This window comes from Sus scrofa, chromosome 12 (genome assembly GCF_000003025.6).
Source record: "Sus scrofa isolate TJ Tabasco breed Duroc chromosome 12, Sscrofa11.1, whole genome shotgun sequence".
Lineage (NCBI taxonomy): Eukaryota > Metazoa > Chordata > Mammalia > Artiodactyla > Suidae > Sus > Sus scrofa.
In genome coordinates this window covers 25,048,717-25,063,318 of record NC_010454.4, presented here as the reverse complement: position 1 = coordinate 25,063,318, position 14,602 = coordinate 25,048,717, and the positions used below count along the sequence as shown (strand labels likewise).

The following is a 14,602-nucleotide window of genomic DNA, read 5'->3' as shown; positions in this document are numbered from 1 at the left end:
CAGTGGGAAAGGAAAGAACTAAAAATAAATGCCAGTTTTAGAGAGCAAGGAATCAGAGCAGGGTTGAAAAGGCTATGCTGAAGGCGCCTCAGAACATTCTAGGGCATGTTTTAGTGTCTCATTAACACACACCCCATTGCTGTCAGCATCTCGGAGCCACGGCAGCCTGTGGAGGTTCAGGAAGCAGGCATTTTATGAAGTCTTCATTCACATCCTGGAGTTTCTTTCTTTCTTTTTTTTTTTTTTTTTCATAATTTTTTTATTTTCCCACTGTATATCCTGGAGTTTCTTAATGCACTGTGACCAAAATATCTGGGAAGGCCTAAGAAGTGCTGCTGCCCGGAACAAGGGAGCAACTTCTGACCACCTGCAACCTCTGTCCTTGGCTCCTCCATCTGAGGAGTCCCAGGCCCAGCCTGCCTCTCGTGGTGTGACATTTCCCCTCCCTGGAACCTTGAAATACGGCGGAAGAGCCTGGGGGAGGGAGAGTATGGAGCACAGGACCACACACTGAAGGAAGAAAAGCTGACTCCCGCTCACTTGAGGCTTTGTCATCCCGGTAGCAGCTTTCACTATGTGGAGAAGACTGTGCCTGAGAAACATCTCGTCGTGCCTACTTGGTGCCAGGAACCAGTGGCGTCAGGGCAGATGAGGAGTGGAGGCGTATGAGTAAGGCTACACTGAGAGAACACTGGGAGCACTTCAGAAGTGAGGTCAGAAGGACAAAGGGTTGTTTTTATTTTTTAATTCTTTTTTTTTTTTGTCTTTTTAGGGCCACACCCACGGCATATGGAGGTTCCCAGGCTAGGGGTCCAATCGGAGCTGCAGCTGCAGCAATGGGAGATTTGAACCGCATCCATGACCTACACCACAGCTCACAGCAATGAGGGATCCTGAACCCACTGAGCAAGGCCAGGGATCGAACCTGCGTCATCATGGATACTAGTTGGGTTCATTAACCGCTGAGCCACGACAGGAACTCCAGAAGGACAAAATTTTACAGTTCATCCTTAATCCTCTAGTTTACCACCTGTTGTTCATCAGAGGAATTCCGTAGGATAGGGGAAGAAAAGCAGAGATTTGAGATTCAAACAAACTTGCTTCACCGCTGGGAGATCTTGAGTAAGTCACTATCTTGAGTATATTATTTTGTTAATCAGAGAACAAGCCTAATACTACTACCTCAGGGGGCCACTGTGCGGTGAGGATTAAATCAGAAACACACACACAAAGACCTAACACATCGTTCTGTTCTCAAAAGGTCTGTGTTTCTATCAATCTTCAAATTTTCTTTCAGGCTTTGGGGTAGGTGTTCAAATCAATAGCTTTCTGGACAATGAACATCAGAGGCCATTCTTTGGATTAACCACAATTTCCTTATTGTGGTATGGCAATACCTCTGAAATGCATGAAGTATAAAAATATAGATGTATTTTTAAAATGCTTTTAAAGATTTGTTTTCATTATTTATTCAGAAGCACATGGAAATTCCTGGGTAAAGGATGGAACCCCCACCACAGCAGTAGCCAGAGCCACAGCAGTGACAATGTCAGATCCTTAACTTGCTGCACCACCAGGGAACTCCAAAACAATTTGTTTTTAAAAAGCATAAGATTTTCATTTAGTTTAGAGTGAAGTCCTCACTGGAAGTTGCTAAATGCTTGAGGATTAGAGTCTGAATAAAATGGAAATATAATTGTGTTGCCAAAAAAAGTTACAGATTATATTTCGAAACCTATGAGTAATTTTGAATCATTCTTTTTTTTTTTTTTTACTATTTATACCTGCATTGACCAGTATGCTAGCCACTAGCCACAAAAGGCTCCCTAAATTAAAATTAATTAAAATTAAATAAAATTTATGGGAGTTCCCATTGTGGTGCAGCAGAGACGAATCCAACTAGCATCCATGAGGATGCCTAACTTTGCTCAATGGGTTAAGGATCCAGCGTTGCCGGGAGCTGTGGTATAGGTTGCAGATGTGGCTCAGATCCCCTGTTGCTGTGGCTGTGGTGCAGGCTGGCAGCTGCAGCTCTGATTCAACTTCAGCCTGGGAACGTCCATATGCCAAGGGTAAGACAATAAAAAAAATAATGATAAATTAAATTTAGAATCCAGTTATTCAGTCACACTAACTACATTTTTGTTTGTTTGTTTGTTTTGCAAGCAAGCAATGTCTTTATCAAGGAAAGGAAAGCAGAGGAGTTCCCATTATGGCGCAGCGGAAAACGAATCTGACTAGGGACCATGAGTTGTGGGTTCGATCCCTGGCCTTGCTCAATGGGTTAATGATCTGGCGTTGCCATGAGCTGTGGTGTAGGTCGCAGACGTGGCTCGGATCTGGAGTTGCTATGGCTGTGGCATAGGCCAGCAGCAACAGCTCCAATTAGACCCCTAGCCTGAGAACCTCCATATGCTGTGGGTGTGGCCTTAAGAAGACAAAAAGACAAATATTAAATTAAATTAAAAAAAAAGGAAAGCAGATAGCTCCCAGGGTTGTTGGGAGGGGGGAGAAGAGTCCCCCTTCTCTGTTGTCCTATAGTGGTTTTTATTCCTTAAAGGTGGGGAGGGGCACCAATGTGGGGTCCAGAAAGATGTGGTTTTTCTCTCACCGGCCTTGTTCAATTACCTCTATCAGTCCTTGTCCAATAGGGTCTTAGGAGTAGAAATGTCCCCTAAGTCTCACCGTTTCTTTGTCCTTTTCTTCCCATAAATGGAGTCACAGGAGGTTAGGGACTAATGTCCATCTGGGTGTAGGTGCAATCCCTATAGTAAACAAGGCCCATGGGGATGCTACTCCCTGGAGCCCTTAAGCCACAACACACCAACTACATTTTAAGTGCCACTTAAAATGGCACATGTGGCTAGAGGCTACTATGCTGGACAGTGAAAGGATAGCTCCATCACAGAAAGTTCTACTGGACAGTGTTGGTCATAGAAAGTTCTACTGGACAGCCTTGCTACATATGGGGAAGAAAAAAAAAAAATCACTATCTTCTTTCCAAAATGGAAAACACTTCTGGCGTGTCAGTGTTTTGTGTTAGAACACCTTCAGTCTAACGGTTCAGTCCTGCAGTCTCAGGAGCTGTCATGACACCTGTCAGGGTCCCTCTGGTTGTCCACCATTGCCGTCTCTACACACCAGCCTTGTCGCCTCCAGCTTCCATCCTCTATCACTTAGCTTGCCATTGCAAACAATCAGGAAAAGGAATTCAGTGAAGGATGTGAATTAGCACCAGTGCCATCACAGTGCAGGCAAGAAGAATGTCTGATTTCAGGACAAACGGTGTTGGCAAACAAGCACTTGACATACGGAGGTGTCAGAACAAAGGTCACTGATGCTGGGACTCAGCAGTGTAAATTACTTAAATTTGACCTTTATCTCCTGTCTCTGGAAATAGGAAGATTTGTCATTATGGGGTGTGTGTGTGTGTGTGTGTGTGTGTGTGTGCGAGCGCGCGTGCGCTTGCGATGTCAGAGACAGAGACGGACACAGATGGGGAAAGCAGGGGAGGTAGAGAGTGTTGACTATAATTTTTTAAAAAAGTACACTTCTGTACTTGAACTGGCAGAGTGATCAGACACTGGAAGAGGCCACTGAGGGAGCTCATAAACTTTCTGTTCTTAGAAATCTTCACAGAGAAGCAAGACACGCTTACTCGGGAACAAATTTCTTTGGATGCAGGACATTGAATAAGGCAACTTTTCAACCTCCTTTCCTGATTGGTAATACTCATTTTTAAATAAAAACACTCTCCTAAGAAAGTAATATTAAAATTCACGGAAATTATGTAAGGGGCCACCCACCCCAGTCAAGTCATAGATGAGTATTTCAAAATTGGATAATTTGAAAAACATTTACATTTGGTCTTTGAAAGTATAATAAAACTTGGGGATGGTATGATTTGCTATCTTATAGATTAAGATAAGACTGAAAATAAAATTTGAGCCCCACGGCATATGTGTCTGTAGGGGGAGGTGCTAGGGAGCTTAGTTTAGGATTTTATTTATTTATTTGCTTTTTAGGGCTGCACCCGCAGCATATGGAGGTTCCCAGGCTAGGGGTCCAATCAGAGCTACAGCTGCCGGCCTACACCACAGCCACAGCAACACCAGATCCGAGCTGTGACTGCGACCTACACCACAGCTCACGGCAACACCAGATCCATAACCCACTAAGTGAGGCCGGGGATTGAACCCCGCAACCTCCTGGTTCCTGGTCGAATTTGTTTCCCACTGCATCATGATGGGAACTCCAGCTGAGGATTTTAATACGGGCTAGGCATATATGCAAAATGCTTATCATACAGACAGAGACGGTCACATACTCAGATGATGAAGATTCACCTCTAGTTCCCAGTCACTTGGTACTAAGTTAACCACTTACTCTAAAGATGCCAATCCAGTCCTTTCGACGTGGGATGAAATGCTGCGTGAGGGTGTAATAGCATGTGACGTCCCCTCCAGGGACATAGAACTTCTCCACACTGTTAAAGATGACCTGAGAGAAGTGACAGTGGTCCAGCAAGACAGCTGAGGTGGGAGGCTCTCCAATTGTCTCTTCCATGGTGGGGGGTCCTGGGGATGAGACATGAGATAGAATGAGGCTCCATGCGGGTTGTCTGAAATGCTAGGAATTTCTGGGCTCTCACCCAGGGAACATTCCGTTCAGGGCAAGTCAGGAAGAGCAAAGCCTGACAAGTACCGCAATCACACAACTTGCTTTCTGTTTCACTTTGAGCCACTCTGCATTCATAACTTCCTCTGCTAAGAGGATTTTCTGAGACTCTCTTTGACCTCCTCGCCACAGGCACTGCCATCCCCCAGCCCCACCTTATTCTCTCCTAATAGCTAGTGTGCTCCTCAGCTGAGAACTGAAGACCTAGATTCTAGATTTCTTTTATCCAAACAAGCCCTGTGACTCAGTTTCTCTAGATTTCAGCTTCTCTGCTCTATTCCTTTTATCTTATAATTATCCGGTCCTTCCACATATCAAGGCGCAATACAGTGAAAAGACGTGGCTCAGCGAAAATGAATCTGAGTAGCATCCAAGAGGAGGCAGGTTCCATCCCTGGCCTTGCTCAGTGGGTTAAGGATCCATCGTTGCCGTGAGCTGTGGTGTAGGTTGCAGACATGGCTCAGATCCAGCAAGGCTATGGCTGTGGTTGTGGCTGGCAGCTGTAGCTCCGATTGGACCCCTAGCCTGGGAACCTCCATATGCTGTGGTGCGACCCTAAAAAGCAAAAAAAAAAAAAAAAAAAAAAAAAAGAACGAAAGACAGGGGCGAGAGGAGATTATCTGACATGCAGTGGTGATAAGCATAGGTTTTGAAATCATAAGGTTGGAGTTCACGTTCCAGCTTCACCACCAATTAAACATACGTCCTTGGGTGATTTACTTAACTGGGCTCTGTGCATGTTTTCTCATCTGTAAAGTGGGGCTAATAACAACTACCTCATTCATTTTTTTGTGAGCATTAACTGAAATTTAAGCATAACTCAGAGATATTGCGGGTTCGGTTCCAGACCACCTCGATAAAGTGCATACCTCAATAAGGCGAGTCACACGATTTTTTCGGTTTCCCAGTGCATATAATAGTTATATTTACATTATTAAGTGTATAATAGCATTATGTCTTAAAAAATGTATTGCTAAAAGTGTCAAAAATGACAACATCAAAGATCACTGATCACAGATCACCATACAAAAATATAAAAACAGGGGTTCCCATTGTGGCTCAGTGGTTAACAAATCCGACTAGGAACCATGAGGTTGTGGGTTCGATCCCTGGTCTCATTCAGTGGGTTAAGGATCTGGCATTGCTGTGAGCTGTGGTGTAGGTTGCAGACGAGGCTCGGATCTGGTCTTGCTGTGGCTATGGTGTAGGCCGGCGGCTACAGCTCTGATTAGACCCCTACCTTGGGAATCTCCATATGCCGCGGGTTTGGCTCTAAAAGGACGAAAAGACAAAAATACAAAAAAATTTAAAAAGTCTGAAATTTTGTTAGAATTCCAAAATGTGATACAGAGACCTGAAGTGAGCAAAGGTAGTTAGAAAAATGGCTCCAATTGACTTGCTCAAGGTAAGGTTGCTACAAACTTTCAACTGGTAAAAAATGCAAGGTCTGGAAGCACATTGAGGTATGCCTGCAATGTACATCCTCAAGTCCTTAAATCCCGACCTGCCAAAGGCATGCTGAGAACCCAAATAAACTACTTGCACAAAGTCTGCATAAAGAAAGAGTTTAACAGATGTTACCGATTATTAATTTTTTTTCCTTTTGTGGCACAATCTTTGCTCTCAAAAAGGATCCAATATGGAGGTTAGATGAGAAACTGACTGTCAAATGGATAGAATGAGTGCTAAATGCTCTTGGGTTCAAGAGAGGGAGAGATGCAACTGATTAGGAAAATGGAAAGCTTCCAGGAGTGAGTAAGATCCTTGATAAACCCTCAAGGAAGATTAGGATTTTGACATATGGGTTTGGGGGTGAGGAAATTCCAGATGAATGAAACAGCATGCGTAACTGCATAGAAACAGGAAAACGTAGCCCATGTTTGGAGGACAGCAAACAAGTTGGCTTTTTTCCCTCTTTTTAGGGCTACACCCTTGGCATAGGGAGGTTTCCAGGCTAGGGGTCAAATCGGAGCTACAGCTGCCGGCCTACACCACAGCCACAGCAATGCAGAATCTGAGCTGCTTCTGCGACCTACACCACAGCTCAACGCCGGATCCTCAACCCACTGAGCAAGGCCAGGGATCGAACCCGAATCCTCATGGATCCTAGTTGAGATTGTTAACTGCTGAGCCACAAAGGGAACTCCCCAGCAAGCATGTTTGGATCCTTATCTCTGAAAGGGGGATAGTAAGCTCTATATCAGCTTTCTAGGTCACAGTACAGATAAAATGTGATCAAGATACCTGGGAGGTAAAAACAGTACATACAAAAAACAAAGTCTTTTGAATTGTTGGGACTTGATACTTCCTGCCCCTCAAGCGTGACATGCCCTCTCTTCTACATACTCCAACCCCACTTCACCCCCTAACATTTAGTAAGTCCATCTTTCTCAACCCAGAGTTTTTACTGGGAAATGTAAACAATGCAACGGATGAAGAACTGTACCTATGCAAACACTACCTGGTACCTTGCAAATTCAGCTGTGGGAACATGCTTTGAGATTGTAAAAACACACACACAGACACACACACACACACACACACACACACACACACACACACACACCCCTTAAAAAAATCAAAAGTTCAATAACCAAAGAACACAGTAACTCTTCTAGCTCTGCCCCACCCATCTTATTTCCTGGCTTTATTTTGAACTCTGAGCAACCAGCCCTCTTCTTCCAGCTCCCCAGAGGTCAGTGTTTTCACAGGGAACTTTGAGGCACTGAAATATGTGTTCTTGGGATTGAGCGACGGAACTAAGAAATGGATTGGCTTTCTGGTTTGTGACACAGTTTGGCCACATCCTCAACCTCAAACCTCAGATCACTTTTTCTAAGAAAGGAAGGGATCATATTCCGGTCTAGGCCAGGACTTGTTCCTCAGGATACGCTGTTGCCGGCCGATCTGCTGGATGCCGTGGGAGGATGGGCAGGGAGGTTTCTCAGCTTGCAGACCCATCTTTCCTCACGGTCTGCAGTCACACTGAGGCCAGCACAGCCCCTCTGTCCTAAGCCTGGAGCACCATTCATCTGAGTGTGTAAACTGACCTCATCTGTCCTTTGACTATGGATGGTGATAACACTCAGAGTGACTCAGGGCCTGTCTCTCAATTAACCGAAGTACTCTGCTCCCTGTTCTTTTCCTTCATAGTACTCCTATAAACACAATATGCCCAGCCTAGAATAATCACTAATTAAGTATTCACTGAATAACTGAATAAGATATGCAGCGTGTCCTTCATCAAAAAGTGAAATGAAGAGGCTTTGTAGGTAAACCCATGGCGTGAATGACGTTAGGGCTAATTCTTAATTTTGGCCCCATTCGTTACGTGGTGGATACTTCTGGAGAAGCTGCAGTTTCTCAGCTTTCTTTTTTCTAAAATAGAGTAAGGAGCTGATAAGCTCCAAGTGCTAGGTCAATTTTTGGTATGGCTGGCTCAGCTGGCATAGCTGGTTCCAGTGGCATGGTGCCAAAAAAACAAAAGGCACAGATCTGATTTCCTTAAGGACCCATACAATTCACACTCCATTACCCACCTTCCACACACTCAAACTCCGGCAAGCTATTTTGCAAATGTATGCTACTCTGAAAGGCAAGACCAGCCAAGGGTAGGGGAGCTTGGTGTAGCCCCTCTTTCTTTCTTTCTTTTTTTTTGTCTTTTGTCTTTTTTAGGGCCGCACCTGTGGCATATGAAGGTTCCCAGGCTAGGGGTCCAATAGGAACTGAAGCCGCCGGCCTACACCACAGCCACAGCAACGCCAGATCTGAGCTGTGTCTGTGACCTACACCACAGCACACAGCAAATGCTGGATCCTTAACCCACTGGCGAGGCCAGGGATCGAACTTGCATCCTCATGGATGCTAGTTGGGTTTGTTAACCACTGAGCTACAATGGGAACTCTTAGCCCCTCTTTCTTTATCAGAAAAACAATCAGTCCATAAGTTAGCTCCTGAACAGGACACTGAAGAAAGGACAGCATATACTACAAAAATGGCACAAAGGAGCTTACGCTCAGAGGCTTGGGTGTACAGCCAATGGAATCTATCTCAATTCATTAATCTGAAAACTTAATCATCTGGAAAAATCAAGTCTTGGTTCCTTGCTTATCAAACATGTAAGAGACAAATCAACTATACTTTAATAAAATAAAAAATGTAAGAGGAGTTCCTGTCACCGCTCAGCAGTTAGCGTACCCAACTAGCATCCATGGGAAGGCGGGTTCGATCCCTGGCCTTGCTCAGTGGGTTAAGGATCCGGTGTTGCTGTGAGCTGTGGTGTAGGTCACAGATGCAGCTCGGATCCCACATTGCTATGGCTGTGGCTGTGGTGTAGGCTGGCAGATGTAGCTCTGATTAGACCGCTGGCCTGGGAACTTCTATATGTTGCGGGTGTGGCCCTAAAAAGATAAAAAAGAAAAAAGTTTAAAAAAAAAAAAATGTAAGACTCCATAAAGTTTCCCATTCAGACATCTCATCCCCTTGCCGGAAGGACTTAGGGGGTACCCAGTGGCACTCTGGGTATTCAAAACTCAGTCATTCTTGAAATAAAGAACTCCTCCTCTGCCAAAACTGGGGAAGAGTTTGAGGAGGCAGTCAGAGTGGAGAACAGCAGTGGTTTCTCTTCTCTGCTTCTGAGTAAAGTCGAGGACAGAAAAAGCCATGGGTAAGCCTACGGCATAACCATGGTAATCTGAACCAGGTCAGTGAAGAGATACCTCATTTAGTTTTTCTTGAAGGAAGGTATCTCTTAATGTTTAAGGTCCTTGTCCTCCCTCCCAGGGATAATAAAATTCCCTGGGAGAAACAGGCTCCACCAAAGCCTTGGGAAATTATCTTTCTGATAAAGCAGTCCAGAAATGACTGTGGAGGGGGAGTGGGAAGGATGAGGAAGGAAAATTAGAATGATTGAAGAATCAGCTTCCCCCTCTAACCCACTAAAGATCCTGTCTACCATTCAATTCTTTTTTTTTAAGGCTGCACCTACAGCATATGGAAATTCCTGGGCTAGCTGCTGGCCTATGCCACAGCCCCGGCAATGCCAGATCCCAGCCGCATCTGCACCCTATGTGGCAGCTTGCAGCAATGCCAGGTCCCTAACCCAATGAGCGAGGCCAAGGATCAAACCCATATCCTCACAACTGGAACTTTACCCTTCACTTCTAATTCTGGCAATAAATATAGAGGCAAGAAAGAGAGAGGAAATACAAAAAGAGCAAAAGTTACATTTAGAGACCTAGACAGTCACCGGGTCATGAAAAAGCAGTGGAATGAATTAGGCTCCCTAGAAATCATGGGATGGCATTCCACCTAATTCCTCAGTCCTACCCTCAAATCAAAGACTGGTCACATAGAGAGTGACCAGGGAAAACAAGTAAGGATTTTTATTTTTTAATTTTTATTTATTTATTTATTTATTTTTGCCTTTTTGCCTTTTCTAGGGCTGCTCCTGTGGCATATGGAGGTTCCCAGGCTAGGGGTCTCATCGGAGCTGCAGCTGGCAGCCTACACCAGAGCCACAGCAACTCGGGACCCGAGCCACGTCTGTGACCTACACCAGAGCTCACAGCAACGCCAGATCCTTAACCCACTGAGCAAGATCAGGGAATGAACCCACAACCTCATGGTTCCTAGTAGGATTCATTAATCACTGAGCCACGATGGGAACTCCACAAGGAAGGATTTTTAAAGACAAACTATTAAGTGTGGGAAACTAATGCAAAGAGTTCACAAACCCTTAGAGGTGCTTTACTTAGACTCTGACATAGTTGTTAACTTTTTTTCAGCTCAGTCTCCAAAATGATTAGGGTCCTCAGAGGAAGCAGGCAATAATAAGCAACGTATTTTAAAATGAGCCCATTGAACTGGCTCCTGGCTTCTAGGAAAAACGGACACATTTTCATCTAATGAGCTTTTCAAGTCTAATATACAACTTCCAGGCCTGTTCCACGAGGGCATAGATTCTCTCATGTTCTCCCGAAGAAGAGGAACAAAAAGCCGATTCTACTCCTGCTCTTTTTGAATCAATCTGTAAACCACACTGATGTGCTTTTTAGCAGAGAAACTGAAAAATGTTAAGCTTCCTGGCTCAGAGTCTAACAATGCCAAGATTCGACCAAATCAATTCACCAATTTTCCTAAAGATTTTTCCTCATGTCTGCTGAACCACAAAGAAGAAATAAACTTAGTAAAAACCATAAAATTTTACCATAAAGAATGCCCAACATCTTAACATTAGCGTTTTATACCAGTGGGTATGTTCCAAGAGAAATGAAGACTATAGATCGTCTGGATTATATGGCTCTTTGGATTAGTTTGCAGAAGGAAATTAAATGCTTCCAAAGCCAAAAGAGAAATGCAAATCAATTCTTCATCTGGGAACAGTAAAAACAAATATAAGTAAAAACAAAATCCACATGCAACCCAATTCCTTCATCTTTGCTTACTTAACTTTCTAAAACTATTAGCAGTTAGCAAAATGGGTGAACTGATTTGAATCCTGCTCCCCTTGGCCCTGGAAGAGATGCTTCCACAGAACTACCCTTCAGAGAACACTGACAATTTTTTTTTTTTTTAGGGCTGAACCCATGGCATATGGAGGTTCCCAGGCAAGGGGTTGAATCAGAGCTGTAGCTGTTGGCCTACACCACAGCCACAGCAACGCCAGATCTTTAACCCACCGAGCAAGGCCAGGGATCGAACCTGCACCCTCATGGATGCTAGTCAGATTCGTTAACTGCTGAGCTATGATGGGAACTCCAACACTGACAATAGATAGTATGGATATGTCGATATACACCCATGAGATGGGGAGCAAAAGCAAAGACACACAGTCACACTGGTCCTCAAATCATTAGAGCCACTGGCTCTACTCCAAATCTTCCAAGTTCATTCTAGCTCCTTACCTAAAATCTTTCTGAGGGCCTTACATAAATTTTATAGCCCCAGGAGATTTTTAGTATCTAATTCATTGACAACTGTTTGGATTAGTTGCCCAGCTTCTTCTAAGCAGCGTTCATACCACAAATCACAATACCACTGTGACAAGAGGTCTAGGGAAGAATGGAAAAATAGTGCTGGGTAACCAGAAGTAACTGTGAAGATCTCAAAGCTGTGTACTAAATCTCCATTTTATTCCACTTTACTGAGATTTTATTAGATTTTTTTCTGTGAGAAGAGTGAGTATGCTAATCCTCGAAGTGACATGGGTAGTGACAGTGCTTGAAGTGTAGTGGAAAGGGGATTAAGCTAGGAGCCAGGGGACCTGGGTTCCTGTCTTAGTTCTGCTACTGACTAGCTCTGAGATCCTGGCCAAGTCACACTACCTCCTTTTAGGCCTCATCAGCAAAATGCGTGGATCAGGCTAGAAAAGCTCTAAGAAGCTTTCCAGCTACATATAATGATGATTCCAAGGAAGTGAAAGAGCTTGTCTTTTCATCTAAGAAAATGGGGAAGCATGGTAGTACATTTATAAAAAGCACAGTAGAAAATTTTAACTATTGGTACTATTTGAATCCAAAGACAAGACGACTTGTTAGTGCTACATAACCCCCGCTGACTACCTCTCTCAGGGTCCTTTGTGCTCCACAGCCATCATGTCTGCAAAGAGGTAGTTTCAGGTAGAGGCCCTCTGAAACTACCTGTGAAAGTGTGTCATTGGATACTCCTTAATCATGTGTTCTACATAATCTACAAAGACCTACTGTATTAAGTCTTTTGTTTTTAGCAGTTTTCGCAATAGTGGGGATGTTATAATACGTAGCATTTGTACTATTCTACTCAGCTCCAACCATGGCCACTTGTTGGCTTACACCAACCAGGAGCAAAGAATCCAAGTGATGGAAAAAAGTTAATATGCCCTGGATTTAATATGAAATCATAATGAGGCCCCAAATTAAACTGGGGGGGACGGTGGCGGCGGGGAGGAAGTATGGGAAAAAACTCCATGGTAAAGAAGCAAGTCATCGCACGCCAGCTGCTCTTTCTTCTCGGCTGTCTAGAACGTCTCCTCCAATTACAGATGGCCTCAACTGAAGGAAAGGGGGACTTCAGGGATCAGGACAGCGAAAATGAGGTCTCAAGAGAAAGTAAATTGCCTCGAGTGACCGGGCAGGATCCCGCCTCGGCGACGAAGCAGAAGGCGATGACGTCAAGCATGCGGTTAACGAACCAGCACAAGCTCGGCTAGCGAGAGAGGTCATGACGTCAAGACCCTCGCTCCGGTCCGAAGGTTCCTTCGGTCTCATGAGCCGCCCACCCCGCCCCGGACCCTGAAACCTTGCCCTCCTTGGGAGATAAACTGCCTTCAACCCTCCAAGGCGACGGAGGGGCTCCAAGGACTCCATGACGCCACTCCCACTTACAGTCACCCTAGAAAGATGGAAGGAGGTGAAAACCGAAACCGGCAGCACCTCTACCCGCCCAGGGCCTTTTCTCAGGGCTGGAAGTGTAAAGTCGGAGAACGCGAGGCCCCAACCGTCCCTGATTGCCCTCTTTCACTCCAGGGACTCACCGGGGGAAGCAACCAGCCGCGGCGCAACAGCAACAGGGCGGGGAAGGGGACAGGGGCGGGGCTAAAAGCCGAGAGGAGCTGTCCCGTCTGACCACGCCCACTACGTCATAACGGTCAGGAAGCTCCGCCCCCACCGCGGTGCTTTTGGGGACTTGTAGTGCTCCGTTGGCAGGGCCCCCGGGCTGCTCCACTGTTCTTAACGTTTTCCCCAGTCCAGAGCAGCGATCGCATTGCAGGGAGCCCCTTTCTGCCCCTAGAACGAGCTGTTGACTTACCTCTTTTTTTTTTTTTTTAACTTTTATTTCTTTCAGTCCTGAACAAGAAAGCTACAAACGTTTGAAGGACCTTTGGGAGGTCATCTTCATTTTTCTCCCGTTTCCACGTAAAACTTCATCAAGAATCTTACAGATGAGAATCCCTTTGGCATTTAATTATGCCTCCCACTTGCCCCCAAGGAGACCCAATAGTTCCCCTGGGTGCCCAGGTTCGTGTTTCATCATTATACCTGTAAAAAGAAGTTATTCTTTAGTGTTCACTCTTCCTCATTGGAGTAAGAAGAAACTCAGCAAGAATCCTGCTAAGTCAGTTTAGAGGAAATTCCCCACTCTTGATAGCTCATCAAACCCTGGCCTGCCTTCAGCACTGCAATTCTGTAAGTCGGTTTAGCAACAATCCGCCATCCTTGAGGTCGCTTCTTAGTGATTTTCCATCCACTTATCCTTATTTGGAGTTGAGTGCAGTCTCTCTCCCCTAATGTAATGTCCCTATTGCAGTAATCCTGAATAAAGTCTCTTACTGTATTATTGTCAGAATAATTATTTCTTGACACTGCACATGCTGTCTATGGAAGGTTAAATTCAGAAGTGCCCCTTCTCCAAGGAGCAGCAACTGTTAATCAGGAAGGAAACTCTTCCAAGCCATCTAACCAGCGAACTTATGCCCTAAAGCCACTTGAGGTTTCAGGCAGGAGGAGGAGCATTCCTAATTCTGCCTTCTTCTTTTTTTTTTTTTTTTTTTTTGTCTTTTTGTTGTTGTTGTTGTTGTTGTTGCTATTTCTTGGGCCGCTCCCGCGGCATATGGAGGTTCCCAGGCTAGGGGTGGAATCGGAGCTGTAGCCACCAGCCTACGCCAGAGCCACAGCAACGCGGGATCCGAGCCGCGTCTGCAACCTACACCACAGCTCACGGCAACGCCGGATCGTTAACCCACTGAGCAAGGGCAGGGACCGAACCCGCAACCTCATGGTTCCTAGTTGGATTCGTTAACCACTGCGCCACGAAGGGAACTCCTAATTCTGCCTTCTCACAAGACTGGTGACACCCAACTGAAAGGATGCTGGGAATTCGGGAGTAAACCTGGGTGGGAGTGGGGTTTCTGTTGAAAGTTCAAGTCATCGTCTAAGCTACCAAAATA

The 14,602-nt window shown here is 45.0% G+C and overlaps 1 protein-coding gene across 1 annotated transcript in view; it reads right to left on the bottom strand.

The window, feature by feature from the left end:
- Nucleotides 1-13,311, bottom strand: part of CALCOCO2 (calcium binding and coiled-coil domain 2) — a 30,223-nt gene extending 16,912 nt beyond the window's left edge. The window contains exons 1-2 of the mRNA XM_003131552.4: nt 13,190-13,311; nt 4,387-4,577 (exon numbers count right to left, since the gene is read on the bottom strand). Of these exons, the coding sequence (XP_003131600.1) occupies nt 4,387-4,566 (180 nt within the window). The 5' untranslated portion in view covers nt 4,567-4,577; nt 13,190-13,311. The remainder of the gene's footprint in view (nt 1-4,386; nt 4,578-13,189) is intronic.